Below are 25,276 nucleotides of genomic sequence, written 5' to 3' on the forward strand. Positions count from 1 at the left end.
TCTCTCTCAGCTCTGGTCCCGCCCTCATTTCCTGTTTCTGCAAGGGCGGGACCAGAGCTGAGAGAGAGAGAAGGAAAGGGCTGAAGCGTCGAGCCTGCACGCTTTTCACTGCTGCTGCCACCGTAACCCCGACGAGGTAAGATGACTTTTAAAATTCGGAGGGGGGGGACCCTGGAACTCGGAGGGAGGGGGACCCTGGAACTCGAAGGGAGGGGAGAGAGGGGAGGGGAGGGAGGGGGAGAGTGAGGGGGCCTGGAACTGGGAGGGAGGGCGGGTGGCCTGGAACTGGGAGGGAGGGAGGGCGGGGGGGCCTGGAACTCAGAGGGAGGAGGGGCCTGGAACTTGGGTGGAGGAGGGGAGAATGTATCACCTGTAAAAAAACCCCAACATTTCAGCACCCCCAATCATTTTGAAAAGTTGGCTCCTATGGTTAGGGATACCCCTTGGGAGGAACTTAGTGTCCTTGGAAGTGTGTAGAGGGTCATCCTGTTCTTCAAGTATTTAGGGCCATTTCCTTTAAGGGCCTTGAAGATCATAGAGTTTTAAATTTAGCCCTGTATTGTACTGGTAGCCAATGAAGCTTTTGTAAAAATGGTGTGATGTGGTCACGTCGCTTGCAACCTTCTATGAGAATTGCTGCAGCATTCTGAATCAATCAATTGGAGCTGGTACAGACCCTTTATAGTTAGTAATCCAGTATCGATGTTATCATGGCATGCACAACTGGGATAAAAGTTTTCTTCTCGATGTAGAAGCAGCTCTTGAAGGTTGCATTTGCAGCATTCAAAATAAAAATAAAAAAGCTTTGTCCGCGTGACTACCATGGAAAATTTTATGCCAGGGTCTGGGGCAGCATACAAGGGTTGGTTGAGAGGAATGGGTGTCTACTGGCACCCTCTCTCTTCCCCCAATCTGACCACTCTGACCGGATACCTCCATCGGCCCTATGGTGGGCATTGTTCCTGTCTCTCCTGTTTACATCGGGTGGGTTCGGTTGGGATGGGAGTGGGAGGGTGCCATTAGACACCAGGAAAAGGGGTTGGGTCAGGTGGAGAGATGGAGGGGGTGGGCCACTAGAGTACCAGGGAAATGTAAGTGAGTGTGAGTGGGTGAGTGGGGGCACTAGACTACCAGGGAAATCTTTTAATTGTTCGGAGGGGGTTGGGTCAGGAAAGGAGGAGGGCTTTTACAAAGGATCTATAGGTTTGGGAGAGAGATGCCAGAATGTTTTGTCTTTTTCCTAAATGTCACCCTTCCTGTCAGTGCCTGAGCCAATCACTTCTCAGGCACTGACAGGAAAGGTGACATTTATTAATGAGCTGCCTTGATTTTAATGCGGCAGTAATTTGCATGCTTAATGATTATAGCATGCTGTGGCAGTGGCGTAGCAAGGGCGGGGCGGTGGGGGCGGTCCGCCCCCGGTGTCAACGGGTGGGGGGGGGGTGCTCCGCTGGCGAGTCCCTACCAGCTCCGTCCACCCCTCCCGACACAGTCCCCACCTGCCTACCAGCTCCGTCCACCCAGCACTGTGCAGCGTGGCGCCTTGTATCTGCAGCGCTGCTGTAAAAGAAGAAGATCGCCTCGTCGTCGGCCCTTCCCTCACTGTGTCCCGCCCTCTGATGTAACTCCCTATTTCCTTGAGGGCGGGACACAGTGCGGGAAGGGCCGCCGACGAGGCGATTTTCTTCTTTTACAGCAGCGCTGCAGATGTGAGGCGCCACACTGCACAGTGCCGGGTGGACGGAGCTGGTAGGCAGGTGGGGACTGTGTCGGGGGGTGTGCCAACACCAGAGGGGGTGCCACATTGCCCTGCACCCGGGGGGAGGGGGTGCGCAGCAGCGATCCGCCCCGGGTGTCAGCCAACCACGGAACGCCACTGTGCTGTGGTATTTTTTTCTGCAGTATTTTGTGATAGAGCTGTGGCTGTACCTGGAGGCTTACTGCATCTCCCCCTCAGTTATTTAGAAACAGAGTTTTCTTTACCATGAGAAGAGATATTGTTACTGCCTATCAATGTATTTGTTCTTGCCTGTTAGAACTAGAGTCTGTAAATACAGATAAGGTTGATCCAAAATACAAGCTCTATTCAAGCCAAGATCGTTCCTGATATTAATGATTAAAAATTTCCATCTTATCTAGGAGTAACCCAAATTCAGGCTTTCTTTGTTTGCCTTGTGGAAGACTTGCCAGAAATCCCTTGGTCCTTTTTATAATAGGTTTAGATTAATAAAAAAGAACAAAAGAGCCATGAATATTACTTCTAATTAACATTTATAATGAAGAGCTTTCTTTGTTTAACCTGATCTTCATCTCATTCAGCCAGTGACTAATTATCACTATACTATTACTGAATCCAAAACCCATTAAAGTATTTTGAGTTAGCTACAGAAGATTATATATGCCAAGCAATAGTTTGGCACATATAAAAAATGAAGACTATTGTATTCACTTTTTAATACTGTAGCTTTTGCTTCTGATATTTTTTAGAAAGCATTAGATTATTTGCCTTGGCGTTATGAAAATTGATTAATCTGTAAATACAGTAAAGGTTTCACATAGCTGTTGACCTCATTTCTACAGATTTCTTAAGCCATGTAAGTGTCTTAAATGGCAGCATTTCATTCAAAAGATATTTGAGCTAGTTCGGGGGACATTACATTTTGTGTATGAAAGTTTTCTGCAAGCCTCCAATTTTTGCAGTATAGAGGGTCATAAATTACAGTATACCTTTAATATTTTTATTGAGGAATCCTATATAATAATTCTCACCTCCAACGTTCTATGCTTGGGACCGTGGCTCCCTGGCTGCAGGTGGACTGCGAGGCAGACACGCACGGACGTCAATGACGTCAAAACAGCTGATTCCAAGGCAAGCTCACTTTCACACTACAATAGAAAGAAAGCGGCAAGAAAAGAGAGCCAAGAACCCAATATACATTCACAACCAGAGGAAAAGTAGACAACCACACATTCTGGACAACAACAATAAATGAACTCAATGACATGAAACAAGTAAAAACACAGTAAACAAAATAGCACCACTCAAAACAAAAACAAAAATCACAAAACAACCACATTCCTGGTTTAATGACAAACTATTACACATGACGAAACTCTGTAGGAAACTCGAAAGAGAATGGGCCAAAAACAAAACAGATGCAAACAAAACCATAGGAAAAACCATAAGAACATACACAAACAGCATAAAGAAAGCGAAAGCAGAACACTACAGTACATATATGAACCTTGACCAGACAAATATGAAAAAAATATTCAAATTCATGAACAAACTACTGAAAATCCAGAACATTGGCAACAACTGAAACACCACCAACTGCAGACAAGTTTGCACAACACTTCAAAAACAAAATAACAAACAAATAAACATCACAGACTACCTACAGGATTGCAAAACACATGACAACCACACCGCAGTAGACAGAATATGGAGCATGTTCAAACCACTCCAACTAGACACAGTAAAGACACTATTGACAAAATATGTGCATGCATACTGCCTACTTGACAAATGCCCCAACTACATGAAGAAAAACTCACCAGACTGGTTCATTGAGTACCTCACCAAACACATTACATGCATGTTTGAAAGAGGTCAATTTCCAACAGACAAAGGCGACATAGTACTCACACCCAAAAACACTACCAGCAAGATCAGTGATATCACAAATTATAGAACAGTAACCTCAATACCACTACTGACCAAAACAATGGAAGGTCTAGTAACACAGCAACTAATGGAATACTTGACAAAATACTCAATTCTTCATAAATCCCAATCAGGTTTCAGACCACAACACAGCACTGAGATGGTCATAACCACCCTGATAATGAAATTCAGAAGCATAATATGCAAAGGACAAAATGTATTACTACTACAATTTGACATGTCAGTGGATTCGACCTAGTAGACCAAAGCACACTAATAACACTGCTCAACAACATAGGAATCAGTGGTGCAGTGGCAACATGGTTCAATGGCTTCCTAAAGACCAGATCCTACATTGTAAAGATGTCCAATCAAACATCAGCCTCATGGATCTCTGAATGCGGGGTATCACAGGGATCACCAATATCATTAATACTGTTCGATGTAATGATAGCGCCACTCAGAAAAAAACTGGAATTAATGGGTTTCATCCCATTTATATATGTAGTTGACATCACTGTCTTCATACCTTTCCAAAACAATATCATAAACATACAGGACAAAATAAAAAAAAAAGATTGGACCTCATGGAAGAATGGGCAACAACTTTCAAACTCAAACTGAACAAAGACAAAACCAAATTCTTAGTACTATCTAGCACACAAAACCCCACATCCTACCAAAAATTCACAATCAACCAACAGACATACCACAAGGAACACAACTTAAAATACTAGGAATCATTCTCAACAAACATCTAACACTGGACAATCAAATATCAGCAGTAACATCAAAATGCTTCAGAACACTATGGAAACTGAGAAGAATAAGAGACTATTTCCCTAGACAATCTTTCCGGATACTGGCCCAATCAATGATACTACAATGCAGCATACATAGAGTGCAAGAAAAACACACTAAAATAGCTGCAAACAGTCCAAAACATGGCAGTAAGACTGATTTTCAAGAAATCGAAATTTGAAAGAGCAACCCCACTGTATGAAACACTACATTGGCTACCAGTCAAGGCAAGAATATTTTTCAAAGCGAGCACCCTATAGGCATATAAAATAAAATAATGAGTGGAATGGAACAGGTGGATGTGAAGTGTCTATTCACGCTTTCCAAAAATACTAGGACTAGGGGACATGTGATGAAACTACAGTGTAGTAAATTTAAAACAAATCGGAGAAACTTTTTCTTCACCCAACGCATAATTAAACTCTGGAATTTGTTGCCGGAGAACGTGGTGAAGGCGGTTAGCTTGGCAGAGTTTTAAAAGGGGTTAGACGGTTTCCTAAAGGTCAAGTCCATAAACCACTACTAAATGGACTTGGGGAAAATCCACAATTCCAGGAATAACATGTATAGAATGTTTGTACGTTTGGGAAGCTTGCCAGGTGACCTTGGCCTGGATTGGCCGCTGTCGTGGACAGGATACTGGGCTCGATGGACCCTTGGTCTTTTCCCAGTGTGGCATTACTTATGTACTTATATAAGATACATTTTGGATTGGCACCTGAATATATGCTTAACATGATTGAACTATCTTCAAGAAATACCAGCCCAGTAAACAGAAACTACCTACTCCTACATCTACTGAACTGCAGAAACACCATCTACAAAATTATTGGGCTCATTTTCGAAAGACAAGGACGTCCATCTTTCAACATAAATCAGAAGATGGACGTCCTTCTCCCAGGGACGTCCAAATCGGTTTAATCAAAACCCAATTTCGGACGTCTCCAACTGTACTCCATCGCAAGGACAGCCAAAGTTCAAGGGGGCATTTCGGAGGCGTAGCGAAGGCAGGACTTGGGTGTGCCTAACACTTGGATGTCTTTGACCCATAATTGAAAAAAACAAGGACCTCCCTGACGAACACTTGGACGTTTTCACCTGGACCTGTTTTTATTATGACTAAGGCACAAAAAGGTGCCCAAAATGACCAGATGACCACTGGAGAGAATCGGGGATGACCTCCCATTACTCCCCCAGTGGTCACTAACCCCCTCCCACCTTAAAAAAACATTTTTCAAAATATGTCGTGCCAGCCTCTATGCCAGCCTCAGTTGTCATACTCAGGTCCATGACAGCGCATGCAGGTCCTAGAAGCAGTTTAGTGGGTACTGCAGTGCACTTCAGACAGGCGGACCCAGGCCCATACCCCCCCTACCTGTTACATTTGTGGATGGAACAGTGAGCTCTCCAAAACCCACCACAAACCCACTGTACCCATATATAGGTGTCCCCTTCACCCGTAAGGGCTATGGTAGTGGTGTACAGTTGTGGGTATTGGCTTTTGGGGGGCTCAGCACACAAGGTAAGGGAGCTATGTTCCTGGGAGCAATTTATGAAGTCCACTGCAGTGTCCCCTAGGGTGCCCGGTTGGTGTCCTAGCATTCTGGCTCCTCCCATGACCAAATGACTTGCATTTGGCTGTTGTTGACATGGACGTCTTTGGTTTTGAAAATCGCCGAAAGTCAGAAACGTCCATGTCTAGGGACGTCCAAATTTAAGGATTTGGACGTCTTTGCTGGTATTTTCGAAACAAAAGATGGATGTCCATCTTGTTTCGAAAATATGGGTTTCCCCGCCCCTCGCCATTTTGCAAGGAAGTTCAAATCGCAACTTGGACGTCCTTTTGAAAATGCCCCTCCGCATATATAGCAGGATTTAGCAATCAGGGTTCCAAATGGTGGAACTCAATACCAAAAAAACACAAGAAACATCACAAATCTCCTCCAGTTCAGAAAAGAAATGAAAACCTACCTCTTCAAAAAATTCTATATGAATAAACATCACCAACACTCTATAACTGAACACAAAAGCTACCACTACCTTTTCTCTTGAAATCTATCTCTTCAAAAACGCTATGAATAACCATATGAACTATAGATGCCCTCTCCACATTGCACAACGTATTTATTGTAACTCCACCAAAATGTAAATTGTATGCCACTTTGAACCGAAATTTGTTTTTGGATAATAGTGGGATATAAGAATGCATAAATAAATAAATAAATAAATAAATAAATAAATATTTCAGAGTTCCTTGTGAGTTAAGGAAAAGCTTTATAGACATGGAAATGGCTTTACTAAATAAAACACTCAAGTTTTGAAACTATATAGAAATTGTAAACACAGCTCCACACACGCTGCGTGTAAAAATCAATAAATACTTTTGAATATATTTTGCCCTCCTTTCCTGGTTTTGTTGTTTTTTTTTTTAAATCTTTTTCGATTTTGTGTACTTTTTTAAATTTCTTTTGATGTGGATTCAGGCCACCAATGTAATGAAGGCATAGCTAGTAACCACCGCTGATTGGTTGGTTCTAATAGAAGTGGGAGGTGTATTATCCATTTAAAGAGTGGCGTACGCGTCTTTTTGTCAGTTACCTGCTTCGTTTCGTGATACAGCAGATTGGACACAGGATTGAAATCCAGGTATAGCATTGGAACCCCTGATGCAGCGGAAGCAAAACGGGGCTTCCCTGTTGGGTTGACAGGCTGGTGAAATTAAGGACAGCGGGACACTACAGCGATTGGATTGAAGCTAAGTCTTGGGTAGTTGTCTCACCATGACAGCCGATTTGGATTGAACTGATGTAAAGTGTATGAATTAAAGTGAAAGCAATTGTTTCGTACTGTATTCTGTGTTCTATATAAATACATACAGTGGGGGAAATAAGTATTTGATCCCTTGCTGATTTTGTAAGTTTGCCCACTGACAAAGACATGAGCAGCCCATAATTGAAGGGTAGGTTATTGGTAACAGTGAGAGATAGCACATCACAAATTAAATCCGGAAAATCACATTGTGGAAAGTATATGAATTTATTTGCATTCTGCAGAGGGAAATAAGTATTTAATCCCTCTGGCAAACAAGACCTAATACTTGGTGGCAAAACCCTTGTTGGCAAGCACAGCGGTCAGACGTCTTCTGTAGTTGATGATGAGGTTTGCACACATGTCAGGAGGAATTTTGGTCCACTCCTCTTTGCAGATCATCTCTAAATCATTAAGAGTTCTGGGCTGTCGCTTGGCAACTCGCAGCTTCAGCTCCCTCCATAAGTTTTCAATGGGATTAAGGTCTGGTGACTGGCTAGGCCACTCCATGACCCTAATGTGCTTCTTCCTGAGCCACTCCTTTGTTGCCTTGGCTGTATGTTTTGGGTCATTGTCGTGCTGGAAGACCCAGCCACGACCCATTTTTAAGGCCCTGGCGGAGGGAAGGAGGTTGTCACTCAGAATTGTACGGTACATGGCCCCATCCATTCTCCCATTGATGCGGTGAAGTAGTCCTGTGCCCTTAGCAGAGAAACACCCCCAAAACATAACATTTCCACCTCCATGCTTGACAGTGGGGACGGTGTTCTTTGGGTCATAGGCAGCATTTCTCTTCCTCCAAACACGGCGAGTTGAGTTCATGCCAAAGAGCTCAATTTTTGTCTCATCTGACCACAGCACCTTCTCCCAATCACTCTCGGCATCATCCAGGTGTTCACTGGCAAACTTCAGACGGGCCGTCACATGTGCCTTCCGGAGCAGGGGGACCTTGCGGGCACTGCAGGATTGCAATCCGTTATGTCGTAATGTGTTACCAATGGTTTTCGTGGTGACAGTGGTCCCAGCTGCCTTGAGATCATTGACAAGTTCCCCCCTTGTAGTTGTAGGCTGATTTCTAACCTTCCTCATGATCAAGGATACCCCACGAGGTGAGATTTTGCGTGGAGCCCCAGATCTTTGTCGATTGACAGTCATTTTGTACTTCTTCCATTTTCTTACTATGGCACCAACAGTTGTCTCCTTCTCGCCCAGCGTCTTACTGATGGTTTTGTAGCCCATTCCAGCCTTGTGCAGGTGTATGATCTTGTCCCTGACATCCTTAGACAGCTCCTTGCTCTTGGCCATTTTGTAGAGGTTAGAGTCTGACTGATTCACTGAGTCTGTGGACAGGTGTCTTTCATACAGGTGACCATTGCCGACAGCTGTCTGTCATGCAGGTAACGAGTTGATTTGGAGCATCTACCTGGTCTGTAGGGGCCAGATCTCTTACTGGTTGGTGGGGGATCAAATACTTATTTCCCTCTGCAGAATGTAAATAAATTCATATACTTTCCACAATGTGATTTTCCGGATTTAATTTGTGATGTGCTATCTCTCACTGTTACCAATAACCTACCCTTCAATTATGGGCTGCTCATGTCTTTGTCAGTGAGCAAACTTACATGGGGAAACATAGGACGTGATGAAAGGAAGACTAAACTGTTGGATTATTTGTAGTAAATAATTAGCAGATTTTAGTACACACAGCTTCAGCTTTAGAAATGTTAATTTCTTTTCTTCATCTCTCTCTCATTCACCCCTGAATAATTCACTGCTGAGTCACTTTAAAGTTGAAGTAACAAAACATCTGTTTACTCACAGTTTGTAGTTAGATTATAATCAGACAGGCTTATATATACATATTACTATACATTTGTATTATCAGCTCCTTCCATGTGCTTAGATGGTAATGGATGCTCACACCACCATAGATCCTCTCAGGTTAGGAGAGATCATGAGCTCCATGTGCTCCATGTGCTGCATGTGCTGTGTCTAAACCCCCACAGGAAGTTGCATAGCTGTGTGACCTCTCTAAGTAATTCACATCAGAGGTCACAGAGTAATCACAGAGAAATAATAGGTGACAGGCAATGCATGTAAAATACAATTACATTCCAACAAACCCCTTCTCATGCATAACTGTCATGCAATTATTTATTCATACAAAGTCCAAGCTTTATACGCAGATTCACAAAATGTTCTCTGGGTAACGGTTTGGTCATGATGTCAGCTGTCATCTCACTGGTGTGACAATAGTGTAGACTGATGACCCCTTCTTTTGCCAACTCTCGCACGTTGTGGTATTTCGTTGCGATGTGCTTGGTGCGTGACTGAACCTTGTCATTCTGTGACAGTCGGATGCAGCTCTGATTATCTTCCATTATCTGGATTGGTCTCTTTTCAGCTATACCAAAATCCAGCATAAGTTTTTCAATCCACATCAGTTCTCTGCACGCTTCCGATACGGCCACGTATTCAGCTTCTGTAGAAGACAAACTCACAATACTTTGTTTATGACTGGCCCATGAAATTTGTACATTTCCATACATAAACACATATCCACTTGTGGATTTATAATCAGAATGATCCCCTGCCCAATCTGAATCACAGTAACATATTAGTTTTGGATTACTATTGGCTGAAATCTTTAATTTACAATCAATGGTACCCTTTAAATACCTTACCATCCTTTTAACTGCAGTCCAATCTGATTTGGTAGGTGAGCTGACCCTTCTGCTCAAAATTCCTACTGCATTTGCTATATCAGCCCTGTATGTGGTAGCTAGATATAAAAGCTTACCTATGGCTGATCTATATTGGATGTTATCTGGTAAAGGTTCTCTTACTGTTTCATCCTTCAGAAAATCAGTGATCATGGGAGTGCTTACAACTTGGGCATCTTGCATACCTAAACTTTCAATAAGCTCATTTATTTTCTGCTTCTGGCTTAGAAGATAAGAACCATCATTTTGTTTCTCAATTTCTATACCAAGATAGTATGACACATTACCCAGTTCTTTTATCTCAACATTGTGGTTTAAACATTTTACAATGTCCTTGTACTCTTGCTCACTTTTGCTTGCAATGAGCAGATCATCAACAAAAGCTAAAATGTATGCATATTGTCCATTTGTGCACCTAGTGTACAAACATTTATCTGCTTCACCTTGCTTAAATCCTAAATTTGTCAATATTTCATGCAATTTTTCATTCCAACATTCTGCACTTTGCTTTAATCCATAAAGACCTTTGTTTAATTTACACACTAGCTGTCTTTGTTTTGTATTTATGAAACCTGTTGGCTGTTCCATGTACAAGTCTTCAGTTATATCTCCGTGAAGAAACGCTGTTTTCACATCAATGTGGTTGACTTGCATGCCTTTTGAGACTGCAATGCTCAGAAGTGTTCTGATTGTCGTGTGTTTCACTACAGGTGCAAACACTTCATCAAAATCTTCTCCATATTTTTGAAGATATCCCTTTGCCACTAATCTTGCTTTATACCTTTCCACTTTTCCTTGTGCATTCCTTTTTAACTTGAATACCCATTTGCATCCTATAGCTTTCTTGCCAGGAGGTAATTTTGTAAGAATCCAAGTATTATTTTTATCCAATGCATCAATTTCTTCTTGTGCAGCTTTATGCCATTCAGCAGCTTCTTCTGCTGGCATTTTCTCAATCTCATCCCATGTTAAGGGCTCTTGAGCTTCTGCTGACTTTGTTAAGTAAGACAGTCTTGGGGGTGGAACACCTTTGTTTTCCCTGGATGAGCGTCTGACAACAGGTTGGTCTGACCTTTCCGCATCCTCAAAATCTGAGAGTTCTTCTCCAATTGATTCCCCTTCTCCAACTGTACTGTCTTCTTCAATGATCCTTTCTGTGTCTGTTTCCTCTGCCTGTTCCTCGTTAGATACAGATGAGTTGCTTTCAGACATCTGCCTTGGTATGGCATTTATATACACTGGCATGTCTATTATGGTTCTAGTTTCATATTCTGGATGATAAGGCTCATCTGGGATAATCCAGCCTTTATCAACCCTTTTGTTTTCATCAAAATATGTAACATGTCTTATGCCAACAATGCCAGTTTTCAGATTCAAAATTCTATATCCTTTGTGTCCTGGAGTATAGCCAACTAAAATGCCCCTTTCTGTTGTGGAATCCAGCTTATGCCTTCTTTGCTTTGGTACATGAGCATATGCTGTACTTCCAAATGTTCTTATGTGTGACAGGTTTGGTTTCCTACCATGCCATGTCTCATGTGGTGTGCGCTCAGCGCCTTTAGTTGGCATTCTGTTTTGTAGGTACACTGCTGTGAGAATGGCTTCCCCCCATAGTCTTTTAGGGAGATTGCTATCTGACAGCATACATCTGGTCATTTCCACAAGTGACCTAAATTTTCTCTCTGCAACAGAATTTTGCTCTGGTGTATAAGCTACTGTTGTGATATGTTGAATGCCTTCTTGTTCTAGAAATGTGCGCATGCTTTGTGAAGTGAACTCACCACCATTGTCGGTCTGAAGAACCTTTGGTTTTCTTTCAAATTTATTGCTCACCATGGCTACGTATTTCTTCAGCATGTCTGTGACTTGACTTTTCTCTTTCAGCAAATAGGCCACACAATATCTAGAGAAATCATCCAAGAATATTAGCACAAATCTGTTATTTCCCAATGATGGGATATTAAACGGTCCACATAAGTCACTGTGTATTAAGTCCAGCACTTTATTACTCCTATTTCCTGTGTATGCAGGAAATGAGGGTCTTACACCTTTTTGAGTAACACAGTCTATGCATTTCTCCATTTTACCAGCATCTGCACTTATCTGAATGCCGGTGGCCAGTTGCTTACTGTAAAGATCCTGGATCACCTTAAAATCACGATGTCCCAGGCGGCGATGCCAGATTTTCAGACTACATTTACCATCATTCTTCCTTACTTGCGCCATATGTGAGGCTTCACCTGAAATGCTCAGTTTATAAACATCATTATGCATAAAAGCTTCAGCATACACTTCATCATTTTTAGAGATTGTGCACTTACTGTTTTCAAAATGAATCGCAAATCCCTTCTTATCTAATGTAGATACACTAAGCATATTGCAAACTGCTTGGGGAATATACAAGACATCACTTACAGGAATTTCTTTAACTTCATTAGACACTTTGCATTTTAAGAATCCAATACCTTTTGCTTGGATCTTAGCAGTCCCTGCGTTTGCAGTTTTAAGAATACCTTCCTCTGGACACATTTCCTGAAAGAAATTCTTACAATTGGTTAAATGGCATGTGCTCCCTGAATCCAAAATCCAAGTACTTTCATTTGAATTATTATTTACCATAGTCAAAGATTTTTCTGCCATTAGAAAGCCCTTGTGTTTATCTTTGTCCTTCATACATTTCCTGGTTTGAAAATTCTTTAGTTCCATTGGCTTAGGTGAGCTAGAGGGAGTGTTTTGTGTTTCCTTACACCATTTAGATACATGTCCCTCCTTTCCACATGAGTAGCAAATCAGCTTGCCCTTGGGTGGAGTTTTCCCATAGCTCCGCCTTCCTCTGTTCTTTGCCAAGAAATTTGTTTCATTTCTCTCTGACTGACTTTGAGAACACATCTCCTCAGAATCATTTATTATGCATTCCTGCCTTAGTTTTGATGTTGCCTGTTCAAAAGATTGCCCTTCAATGGCCTCATTTACAGACCTAAAAACATCAAACTTCTTTGATAGTGAGGTAAAAAGAAATGCTCTTTTCAATGCATCACACATGGGAATTCCAGAAAGTTCTAGCTTTTGAAATGAAGACATAAGATGCATAATGTGATCATTACATTTACTTTTATCCCTTAATTTGGTTTCATTCAACTCTGCCAGCCAAATTGGTTGCTGCTTTGCATATGTAGTTGCATACATAGTTCTCAGTTTATATAAAATGTCCTTTGGTGTATCTTTTCCCTCCACTAATATGGCTTGTTTCTCTGAGAGAGCTTCCAAAAGCATGCACTTCACATAATAGTTTGCATTGTCCCATTCAGCCATATTTTCAGCTGTTCTGTCTTGGTCTAAGCATATATTTAATCTTTTTGCTCGAAGGAGACATATGAATCTTAGTTCCCACTGCCGATAATTAAACTCAGTTAATTTAGGCACCTTGAGAGAATAGAACAATGGTGAATTTCTTCCCTCAGCCATTTTCTTAGCCTTCTGTCTGCTGTGTGGGGGGAGAGAGAGACAGACTGAATCTTTCCTTTAAACTTGAGAAAAATGTGGCTTTTTTTTCTGCCTGGTAATATTTCTCTTCTTTTTCAATTCCTGAGCCCTGGGCCCATAACCCTTTTGTTGGATTATTTGTAGTAAATAATTAGCAGATTTTAGTACACACAGCTTCAGCTTTAGAAATGTTAATTTCTTTTCTTCATCTCTCTCTCATTCACCCCTGAATAATTCACTGCTGAGTCACTTTAAAGTTGAAGTAACAAAACATCTGTTTACTCACAGTTTGTAGTTAGATTATAATCAGACAGGCTTATATATACATATTACTATACATTTGTATTATCAGCTCCTTCCATGTGCTTAGATGGTAATGGATGCTCACACCACCATAGATCCTCTCAGGTTAGGAGAGATCATGAGCTCCATGTGCTCCATGTGCTGCATGTGCTGTGTCTAAACCCCCACAGGAAGTTGCATAGCTGTGTGACCTCTCTAAGTAATTCACATCAGAGGTCACAGAGTAATCACAGAGAAATAATAGGTGACAGGCAATGCATGTAAAATACAATTACATTCCAACATAAACAGCCTAGCCAATGTGCCCATCTAAATCAACTGCCCTTCCTGTCCCCATGCTTTCTTGAATTCTAATACTGTCTTTGTCTCCACCACTATTACATAGTTCAAGTTCAAGTTTATTCAAAGTCTTCATATACTGCTTAGGAGCAGACCCATCAATGCGGTTTACAAAACAAATATATTAATTCAGGAAGAAAGGAACTACAATAAAAGGAAAGAAGAGAAAAGAAATACATAAGATAACAGAAAACCGTAATGAAGACAAAAGCATAATAGCACTTACTAAAAACAAGAGAAATGCTGTCATTTGACATTTCCAGAGTCAGCAGGCAATGAAGGCATGCAGGAGTCAAAGGCCAAAGTGAAAAGGTGAGCCTTAAGCTGGGCTTTAAAGGTTGGCAGCAATGTTTCTAGTCACAGTGCCAACGGGACAGCATTCCAAAGCACAGAGCTTGTCATACAAACTTTGGGGCTTATTTTCAAAGCACTTAGACTTACAAAGTTCCATAGGTTACTACCAGGCTCATTTTTGAAAGACAAGGAGGTCCAAAAATAACATAAATTGGCATTTGGACGTCCCTGTCACAGAGATGTCCAAATCGGTATAATCGAAACCGCATTTTGGACTTCTTTATCGGAAGTCCGTTGCAAGGACGTCCAAATCTCAAGGGAGCATATCAGAGGCGTGTTCGAGGCGGATAAAGTTAGGACAGCAAAAAAGTTGTCCTACCTTTATTGGGATAGTCATATGGGTATTGGGATGAATATCACTGGTACCCAGATAAATGCCAGCAGCTGCATTATAATCGGATATTCAGTGCTGGTATCCGGGTACTACTCGGCAGTGAATATTCAGGTATGAAAAGCCCATGGCAGCTGACATTTACAAAAATGCTGACTTTTGAATATTGCCCCTTATTATTGGGCCCTTTTACTAAGGTGCACCAAAAAATGGGCTGTGCTAGTGGAGGCGCATGTTTTGGGCATGCGCAGATCCATTTTTCAGCGTGCTTATAAAAAAGGCCTTTTTAAAATTTTTGCTGAAAATGGACGTGCGGCAAAATAAAAATTGGCGTACTTCCATTTTAGGTCTGAGACCTTACCGCCAGCCATTGACTTAGCGGTATGGTCTCTTGCATTAACCATGTGGCAATCGCCTACGCACGTCAAGTTGGAGTTACTGCCTGATTTTCACCGCGTGCCAGAAAATAAAATATATTTTCTGGCGCGCATAGCAGATTTGCGTCAAAAATGAAATTACTGCATGGGCCACACGGTAGCCGGGCGGTAAATCCAAATTGACGCACATTGGGTGCGCATGGGCGCCTACGCGGCTTAGTAAAAGAGCATCTGTATTGGATATTCTATCTTCCCATCTGGAAAGCTGAAGGCAATTAGCAGTAACAGATTACATGTAGCATTCTTGAAAATCTTACTGTGTGTTGCCTGAGAATAATTGTTGTATGAGAACATAATATATGACAGCAGATGAAGACCAGTATGGTCCATCCCTTCTGCCCAACAAGATAGCTAGAGTTGTTTCTACTGCTCCATACAGGTTATACTCCTCTATGCCCTGAGTGCAAAGGTCACTTAATTTTGCTTTGATTCCATCATGTTCTTATATAGGGATCCTCTGTGTTTATCCCATATGTTCTTTAATTCAGTCACAGTTTTTGTTCCTACCACCTTCCCTGGGAGGGCATTTTAGGCATCCACCAACATCTCTGTGAAAATATATTTCCTGATGTTACCCCCAAGTCTACCACCTTGCAACTTCAATTCGTTTCCTCTAGTTCTACCACTTCTCCCATCTCTGAAAAAGATCTGTTTGCATATTAATATTTTTTCAAGCACTTAAAAGTCTGTAAAATGCATGATTCAGTAGCTCTGCAAACAGTAGCAAGGGAGGTAATGTGTGTTATTTGAGCTCCATCTGATAAAATGTGACAGACTGGGATAAAGAAAAAGTAGAAATAAAATAGTGTTGATAATGAAAAGATTGTCTAAGCAAGTTTGGGAGTTACTGAAATAAATCTTAGCATTTTGAACACCCTCTATCTTCCATTGATTGGTTAAATTTAGCATAAAATGGGCCTTGAGGTAACAATACATAGAAATGTGTGCTAACATGTGCTAAAGCAATAGTGCCTTTTGGTAAATCTAGCGCTTAAAATTTTAAGCTCTTTGAGGCCTGGAAATATCTGTTTTACAAGATTTATAACTGACTTTGAGCCTGGATTTGGAAAGAACAATTAAATCTAAAATCCATATTAAAGACAATGTGATCCTGTAAAGTCTGATCCTAGTGATATGTAAAATGTTTTTCCTATAGATGGAGCTTAAGTGAGAACTTAAATGCAAATCCCTTCCCTAGTACCAAGTTTTGGAAAATCAGGAATCTCTCCTTCGTATGACCTACAATACCCCAAATCTGTATGAACAATCAACCAACAACCAACCTGTCCTCATATATAAAAATAATACACCTTCATTTTAGGAAAATATAAATAATCAATTTATAGAGTCCCAGATGCTGCAGAAGGAAGAAATTCATCACATTTGTACAAGTAAATTAATTGTATCTTAGCTTGATGGTTTCCAATCCAGTCCTTCAGCCTCACTGAACAGGTTTGTTTTATCATGTGATTGTTTTGGAGACAAAGACTACATACATTCAGGTAGTAAATTTAGAAAGAATTTATGCATTCAAAACTCTCTTTTATGTGCTTTGAAAGCTTTTTATAAAATTACCCCATGGGCCACATGTTATAAGAGCATGGCATGCACATTTATGCTGCCCATCTGTAGGTGTGTTCAGGGGGTATGGTTTGGACAGAGTGCAAGTAGAGTCACAAATTACATATATATTTTATTAAGTTTGCTTCAACGCATGTACTTCCTCCATATATATTTTACCCCTGCTCCCAAGCTGGTGTAAGTGTGCATGGGTGCATTTTAGCAATAATTTCTGCAGTATTTGTGAGGGTATTTTCTAAAGATAGATGCCTATGCTGTATTTATAAAACAGGGTCTATTTGCCCTTCCTACCTAGGCAACCTGTTATAAAGTTGCTTTGAAATTGCTGAAAACTAGAATTTTTAACACATTTTATAAGTTTTTAGCATACTCTTTCTATATTTATTTATTGTAAACTAGCCAAGTTTTCTTTGTGAAAACTTCTATTGTAAACCACCTTGAACCTATGTGGTTGGTGCAGTGTAAAAATAAACAAATATTATTATTTCCCATGGATATTCTGAAAAGCAAGCTGATTAGATGGGACTCAATCAGAATGAGAACTGTCTTAGCCCCCTATCAATTTGTAACAATAGTATCTTGTGTAAATATAAGTCATTATATTCATGCCCATTTGATTGAGATGGCAATGAGTATATTTCCATATTGATGAGCACCGATCTCTGCCTTTTATCATTTCAGATGAGAAAAAGAATGAAGTGCTGCTTGGAGGAGGGACATCAGAGCACTGTTTCTATGAGCTGAAACCTAACACACGGTATAAAATCAGTGCTTATTCCCAGTTCCAGGAAGTAGAGGGACCGGCTATAAGCATAATGGAAACAACATGTAAGTGCATGTGTGTGATGTATTTGCCAAAGTTCACCTATACCCTTTGTTTTGCATACCTAAATAGTAGTACAAAAAGCATTGTTAATAATATTGTTCATGAGTTAACACCATCAATTAAGATATGAAAGGCAATTCTGTATAAGTTGTGCCTGTAATAATGCACTTTGGAGTAAAAATACATGAAATGGCACAGAAATTTAGATGCTGGGATGCGTGCTAAGGGCTAGATTCTATATTTGGTGTGGAAAAAATAGGCACTGAAGAAAGCTCTACTCTATAAGCTGCGTTTAAAGTTAGGCACAGTTTATAGTGGAGGAGTGGCTTAGTGGTTAGAGCACCGGTCTTGCAATCCAGAGGTGGCCAGTTCAAATCCTGCTGCTGCTCCTTGTGATCTTGGGCAGGTCACTTAACCCCCCATTACCTTAGGTACAAACTTAGATTGTGAGCCCACCTGGGACACAGAAATATCCAGTGTACCTGAATGTAACTCACCTTGAGCTACTACTGAAAAAGGTGGGGGCAAAATCTAAATAAAATAAAACAGCGCTTCTGCCCAGGAATCATGTCTTATTTTAGGCGCAGCACCGAATGAAACGTGGTGTGAATGTATGCACCTACATTAGACGTGTATCCCTGTTATTGTTTAATAATGCATATTAATTGTAGGAACATCCATGTTCTACCCATGACCCTTCCATTTCCATGCCTCCCTATTTCAAATCACATGTAAAATTTAGGTGCAGATCCCGCGCCTAAATTTACACACGTAAAATTAAAATAAATTGTTGATAAAAAGCAAATTATTGGTTCTAATTAGCTTGTTATTTAATTAAAATGCACACACAAATTGGGTGCATTCCCAAATTTGTGTTCACAATTTTTGGCGCTTTTACAGAATTAAGGTTTTAAATGCAAACTCTTTAATAGTGGTTCTACGTGGAACTGCCATTATAGAATACTAGCATATGTCAGCAAAAGGCTGGTGGAAATGCTTGTGCCTAACTGTAGGCAGGTAGGTGCCTGACAGTATTCTGTAACCCATGCGTGTAACTCCTAGACACTCTCCTGAGCTGCCCATGCCTGTCCCAGGTCCACGCCATTCGTGCAGTTGAATGCTATGGAAATTGTGTGCCCAGTTAATTGAATACCGACTAAGGTCAGTTATGTGCCTGTCAATTAGAGCCAATTAACACCAATAATTGCAAATTATTGGTTATTAAAGTCAATTAGCATCTCATTAAACCATTAAGTTAGGCACATAACTGAGCTTATTCTATAAATGGTGTTTGCAACATATATTCAACATTTTGGGAGTGGGGGGAAGCTATCAACATGGGGCTACCGATAAGTCAGGATATTTTACTACAAGTTGTGCTATTTTGGCACAGGATTTCATTGCATAAAATGGGACCCTGTGCTAAAATCAATCAGATCATCATGCTCTTATTTAAATCTGCGCCACCCTAGTTGCAAAGGACTCAAATACAAATCAGTTCATGGATCCAGCTTCTCATATATAAGTACACAACTCTGGAATGCACTCCTGAAAGCCATGAAAATTACGTATGATCACCTCAACTTCCGGAAATCACTAAAGACTTATCTGTTTGAAAAGGCAAATCCTAATGATCCAATTTAATCACCTGAATCCAGCGACTCAAGTAAACCCAGGCTTGTTTTGAATTTAGTGAACTTTATATAACTTCCCTCTCTATGTTTCCTATTGTGTTTGTACATGTCTATTTCATTTGTAATACGTTGCTCTATATTTGTTTATTGACCGGAGGAGGCTTTTGCCCCATGGCGCTATGTAAGCCACATTGAGCCTGCAAATAGGTGGGAAAATGTGGGGTACAAATGTAACAAATAAATAAATAAATAAAATAGTAAGATTTGTGGTAAAATAATCCATTTTATTGGTAGCCCACATTGATAATGGCTCCTGGACGGTTAAATAACATTTATCCGCTAATATTCAGCATGAGATAGCCAATTTTCTCTGCTGAATACTTGTGGTTAGCACATAACAGCTAACTAGCTATATTACATGACGTGTAGCCTCCCTGCTATCTACGAATATTCAAGCGTTAGCCGACTAAGTTTAGCAGCCAAATCGGACCGCCTAAATAGCAGTCAAATCTTTGGCCACTATAAACTTAACTGGCCAGTGCTGAATACTCACCTAGCCGGTTCAGTTTGAGCTGTCCAAAAAAAAACCTGGAAACGGTCCAGCATTCAATATCCAGGGTCAGCACCGATTGCAGCACATATGCAGGCTGCCTCCCGTAGTCTGACTTTCAGACCCAATATGCCTAGAAGTTGGGTACGAACTCTTACACCAGCCATAGTATAAATGCTCATGCTTACATGCCAGAGATGCACGTACAACATATAGTATTGTATAAGGTATGCATGTGTGAGTCCTGCCCACATTTCACTCAGGCTCCAAACCTGTGTACGCCCACCTTGCACACACGTGCAATGTGAGGTACACACCTAGTTACTGAATAGCACTTAGGAAAAATATAGGCAGTGCATTCTTTCTAGCAAAAAAGGTGCCGGTACTGAAATGCCAGATCACCCTTCAGGGGTGGGGTGATCACTGAGGAACCCACCCCACAATAGCCAGGCCCCCTGCAACCAGTCACAGAATCTATGACAAGGCAGAATTAGTGTGTAGAGCATGAGCTCTTTCATTAAAACTTGTGGACCATGAGTCAATTTTAGCAGGCAATGGAAAAGGTGCCAGTACTCAGTACCCCCTCAAAAATAGCCCTGAATATAGGCATATTACTACTACTACTTATCATTTCTATAGCGCTACAAGGCATACGCAGCGCTGTACACCATACACAAAAAAGACAGTCCCTGTTCAAAGAGCTTACAATCTAGATAAGACAGGTAAACAGACAGAACAATTAAGGGTAAGGGAATAATAGGTGAGGTTAAGGACAGGGCAAGCGAGAAGTGGTTAGGAGTCAAAAGCAGTGGTAAAGAGGTGGGCTTTAAGTTTGGACTTGAAAACGGCCAAAGAGGGGGCTAGATGTACAGGCTCGGGAAGTCTATTCCAGGCATGAGGTGCAGCAAGATAAAAGGAACGGAGTCTGGAATTAGCAGTAGAGGAGAAGGGGACAGATAAGAGAGATTTGTCAACAGAACAGAGTACCCGAGGGGGGGCGTAGGGCGAGACAAGAGTGGAGAGGTACTAGGGAGCGGCAGAGTGAATTCACTTATAGGTCAGTAAGTGAAGTTTGAATTGAATGTGGAAACGGATAGGGAGCCAGTGAAGTGACTTAAAGAGAGGGCTAATGTGAGCATAGCGACTTTGGCGGAAAATGAGTCGCACAGCAGCATTTTGGACTGATTGAAGAGGAGAGAGATGGCTAAAAGGGAGGCCTGTGAGAACCAGGTTACAATAATCAAGACAAGAGGTGATAAGACTGTGGATACGGGTTCTGGTAGAGTGCTCAGAGATGAAGGGACGGATTGACCCTGGCCTGTGGGATCCTGGGCTGGGGATCCATAGTAAAGAAAACCTTCAACATTTTTATGTTTAGATAGGTGTAAAGGTACTTCAAAATTAAGTGTACCTTTGTTTAACATTTTTTGGTTTTACTTCCAGTTTCGCTGGTTTCTGCATATCATTATCTGATTACATGAGACATAAAGTAAGAGTATGCATGTCAATATTTGAGCAGACAAAGCTAACTCGGGAGATAGTGTTTCTTGAATCTGGTTGCTTGAATCAAGGACCCGACACGGTCCGTGTTTCGGCGTTACAAAACACCTGCTTCAGGGTTCACAAATGGAAGTCTACTCTAACAGCGAGTGAACACTTGTCGGCACGCGGCTTTATTACTTCCTTTGAGTGCTTGCTTGGCAACTTTATCTTTAATTTTACAGAGTGCATGCTCATTGGCAACTTTGTCTAGTCAGCGTACTCTGCGAACGCTGTTTTAAATAAGATTCCCAAATTCCAGGGTACCTATGTGATGTTGCTGCGCATCCATTTCCAAATCCGTGCTATCCAATCACTCATGAGTGGCCTCTGTTCTATCATGCAATTGCTGCAATTTCTCATCCAACGCAGCTTCCACCTCAGCCCGCACCTCCGTCACTATCTCCAAAGTCCAAGCAGAACTAGTTGAAGGTCTCGGTGGGACCGATTGAGCCACCATCTTAGAATCTGCTCCCGCTTCCTCTCCTTATCTTTGTGAGTCATTGTCGACGCCATTTCAAAAGCAATAATCTTGAAATTCTCACTCCTCCAACCCAACAAAAACACCCAATAGCAGGTAAAGTTGTGACCCATATCTTGCAGAAATATTTGGGATATGTGGATTTTTCAGTGGGGAGACAGAGGAGCAGAGCCAGGCAGCCTCCACTCCTGCTCTAGGCGTCACATCTTATATAAGTTATTTAAATTTGCTTTTCATGTTTTATTGCTTTATAGTAGGTGATACTGCCCATGCAAACCAGTTTGATTGCTTGTGTGGTCAGGAAAGCAGTATATAAATCATTTTTTTTAAATGGAAAGAATAATCATGAAATGTCTGTAGTATTTAAATGTGTTTCACTGGCGTTTTTGTTACTTAACTCTTGCTTCACACTTTAACTTTTAGTGCCTGTCCCGACTGTGGCACCAACATCTCCTCTAACAACTCCACCGCCAACTACAATTCCTCCTGCGAGAGAAGGTATGGGACTGCTAGGAGTTTTGAATTTATACTGGCTTTGTTCTTACATTAAAATGCTGGGTAGAAGAAGTCAGTTATTACTGTGGTTGTCAACTATGTTATGAATGCATTTTAAAAAAGCATCCCAATTACACAAAAGTGGTAAAATAATATCTTTCTGTATGTCCTTTAGGTTGGTGGTTCTCCAACCTGTCCTGAGGGTGCACCAACCAATTTGGTTTTCAGGATATCCACAATGAATATGCATGAGATAGATCCGCATGCCTATTACTTCTATTATATGCAAATCTGTCTCATGTATATATACAACAATAATATTAGGGTAAAATCTCATAGTTGCATTCTTTGTATTACCTTCTTAAAATATCACATACTTTGCTGTTCTAATACATATAATCCTAACTCACAACTAACATAATCATTGCACATCAGATCACACCTTTACATAAGGGATCAAAAATGGAGTACTAATGTTTATATTACTTTAGAGAATGGGCCAAGGTCTTCTAACTTCATTCAAACAATCTTCATAAAAGCTCAACCGATATCTAGATGTTCCTTGTGTTTACCACAATCCAGACCAAACTTCTCAAAAATGAAACTTCAATTACTCATATTCTCTTTACTCCAGTAAAGTCAGAGCTGCATCATCATTACTTACAGTTTCTTCTTTCTGAGAAACCCGGAGCTATATCAAGCAATGATTATGTTAGTTGTGAGTTAGGATTATATGTATTAGAACAGCAAAGTATTTGATATTTTAAGAAGGTAAATAAGTACATAAGTAATGCCACACTGGGAAAAGACCAAGGGTCCATCGAGCCCAGCATCCTGTCCATGACAGCGGCCAATCCAGGCCAAGGGCACCTGGCAAGCTTCCCAAACGTACAAACATTCTATACATGTTATTCCTGGAATTGTGGATTTTTCCCAAGTCCATCTAGTAGTGGTTTATGGACTTGTTCTTTAGGAAACCGTCTAACCCCTTTTTAAACTCTGCTAAGCTAACCGCCTTCACCACGTTCTCCGGCAACGAATTCCAGAGTTTAATTACGCGTTGGGTGAAGAAATATGTGTATAAAGAAATTTAATAAAGATTAATGTTTTGCAACAGTTGTTTTTATAATTGTGATGTATGTTCATTAGGGATATTCTGAAAACTTGACAGCTTAGGTGTCCCCCAGGTTATATTTGAGAATCACTGAGGGGGGTCTTTTTACTAAAGATTAGCTCGAGTTATCTGCAGCAGGGCCCATTTTATTCCTAAGCTTTAGTAAAAGACCCCCTGATTTAGATATTTGACATCTAAAATTTATATTTTGTCATACAGAGCCACTTAAGCAATATGTGAAGGAGAAATGACTTACTGGCTAATGTCTGGGATTAGTTTCAGCTCTAAGACAAACTCTCTGCCTGATTTGGAAGATTTAATATTTTGAACTGTCCAGAGTTTTCTCAAAATGTCTTTTGTAAGTAATGCTTAACAGTGTGTAATACTTGCAGCCTCATAAAAACCTGCATTCACAAAATCCAATTAAAATAAATTTATGTGGGTAGGCGCTTGGGTTCAACCTGTAATGCTCTAAACTACGATGATTAATCTAAAATCTAAATCCACAGCAGGCTCATGTTTCAGTTTCCTATCCAATGGGGCCATAGAGTTTGGGCACATCATGGAAGAAATGCTTTCAGTCTGGGCAAGGGAAGAAAGATTTCTTCCATTACTGTTGCAGGCCTTGATAGCCACCAAATGGTGTTGTGGGATAGTCTAGGAGGAAATGTCTCTTCAAGTGATTCATTCAGGCACTCTGTCTGGGATGGGGGGGGGGGGGGGGGGGTTAAATGAGTAAAAGATGATAAGGGATTCAGTGATTTATATTCAGGTATGGTAGATATTTTTCTGTCCCCAGAGGGCCTTAAAATCTAAGGGCTTTTATTCAAAACTATATAACTGGCCAGTTAAACAGTGTTATCTGGTTATCTCCTGCTGAATATCCCTGGCTAGGCGCTAACCATCTATATTGCGCGGCATTGCCAGTTAGGCTCAGATAATCAGCACCAAACCGGCTATGTTTAGTGGTTAAAACACACAAATAGGAGGCCTATCCTTAACTGCTAAGCTCTTAACTGGTTAATACTGAATATCGGCTTAACTGAAAAAATGAAACTGGATATTCAATGCCAGTCACCAGAAACAGCCCGGCATTGAATATCCGGGTTTACCGATGGAGGCTGATATGCAAAAGCGCTGCCTGTTGCCATCTGAATATCGGGGGTAAGTTTGTACTTGAAGCAATAGAAGGTTTATCAGCTTATCCAAGATCACAAGAACATTCTTTCCCCCCATTCTTTCCTGTTTCTCCCCCACTTACACGTATGTCTCTTCTCCCTCTCTCTTTATATTTAATTGTAAGCCACCCAGATTTTGATTTGATGGGCAGGATATAAGCCCTGAATAAACTTGGAAACTTGGATTTGAACCGTGGCTTTCCTGAGTCTCAGCTCACTGCACTAACCATTAGATTACTCCTCATAGCTAATGTATGTGGAGTAAAGTTTGAGCTCTGTGAATTGTCATTATCAAATAGGGACTCTTTCTGAGTAACCAAAATGTATGACTTCGGGGCTCATTTTCGAAGGAGAAAAAAAATCCAAAAATTGTCATAAAGCACCATTTGGACATTTTTCTTCAGCTATAATGGAACAAAACCAAAATGCCGGGGGCTGAAATGTCAACATTTTGATCTAGACCTGTTTTCAGAATGAATAAGGCACCAAAAGGTGTCATAAATAACCAGATTACCACTGCAGGGAATTGGGAGGTGACTCCCCAATACACCCTCAGTGGTCACTGACCCCCTCCTAAGCCCCAAAGATGTGCACAAAAATATAACTTACTAGCCTCTATGACAACCTCAAAT

General features: G+C 40.9%; 1 protein-coding gene across 2 annotated transcripts in view; it reads left to right on the forward strand.

Moving 5' to 3' along the window:
- COL14A1 (collagen type XIV alpha 1 chain) overlaps positions 1–25,276 on the forward strand; it is a 417,802-nt gene that overhangs the window by 220,493 nt on the left and 172,033 nt on the right. For both annotated transcript variants that reach the window (XM_030218565.1, XM_030218573.1), the window contains exons 24-25: positions 17,509–17,655; positions 22,281–22,355. In XM_030218565.1, coding sequence (XP_030074425.1) covers positions 17,509–17,655; positions 22,281–22,355 — 222 coding nt within the window. The remainder of the gene's footprint in view (positions 1–17,508; positions 17,656–22,280; positions 22,356–25,276) is intronic.

Source organism: Microcaecilia unicolor, chromosome 1 (assembly GCF_901765095.1).
Source record: "Microcaecilia unicolor chromosome 1, aMicUni1.1, whole genome shotgun sequence".
Classification (NCBI taxonomy): domain Eukaryota; kingdom Metazoa; phylum Chordata; class Amphibia; order Gymnophiona; family Siphonopidae; genus Microcaecilia; species Microcaecilia unicolor.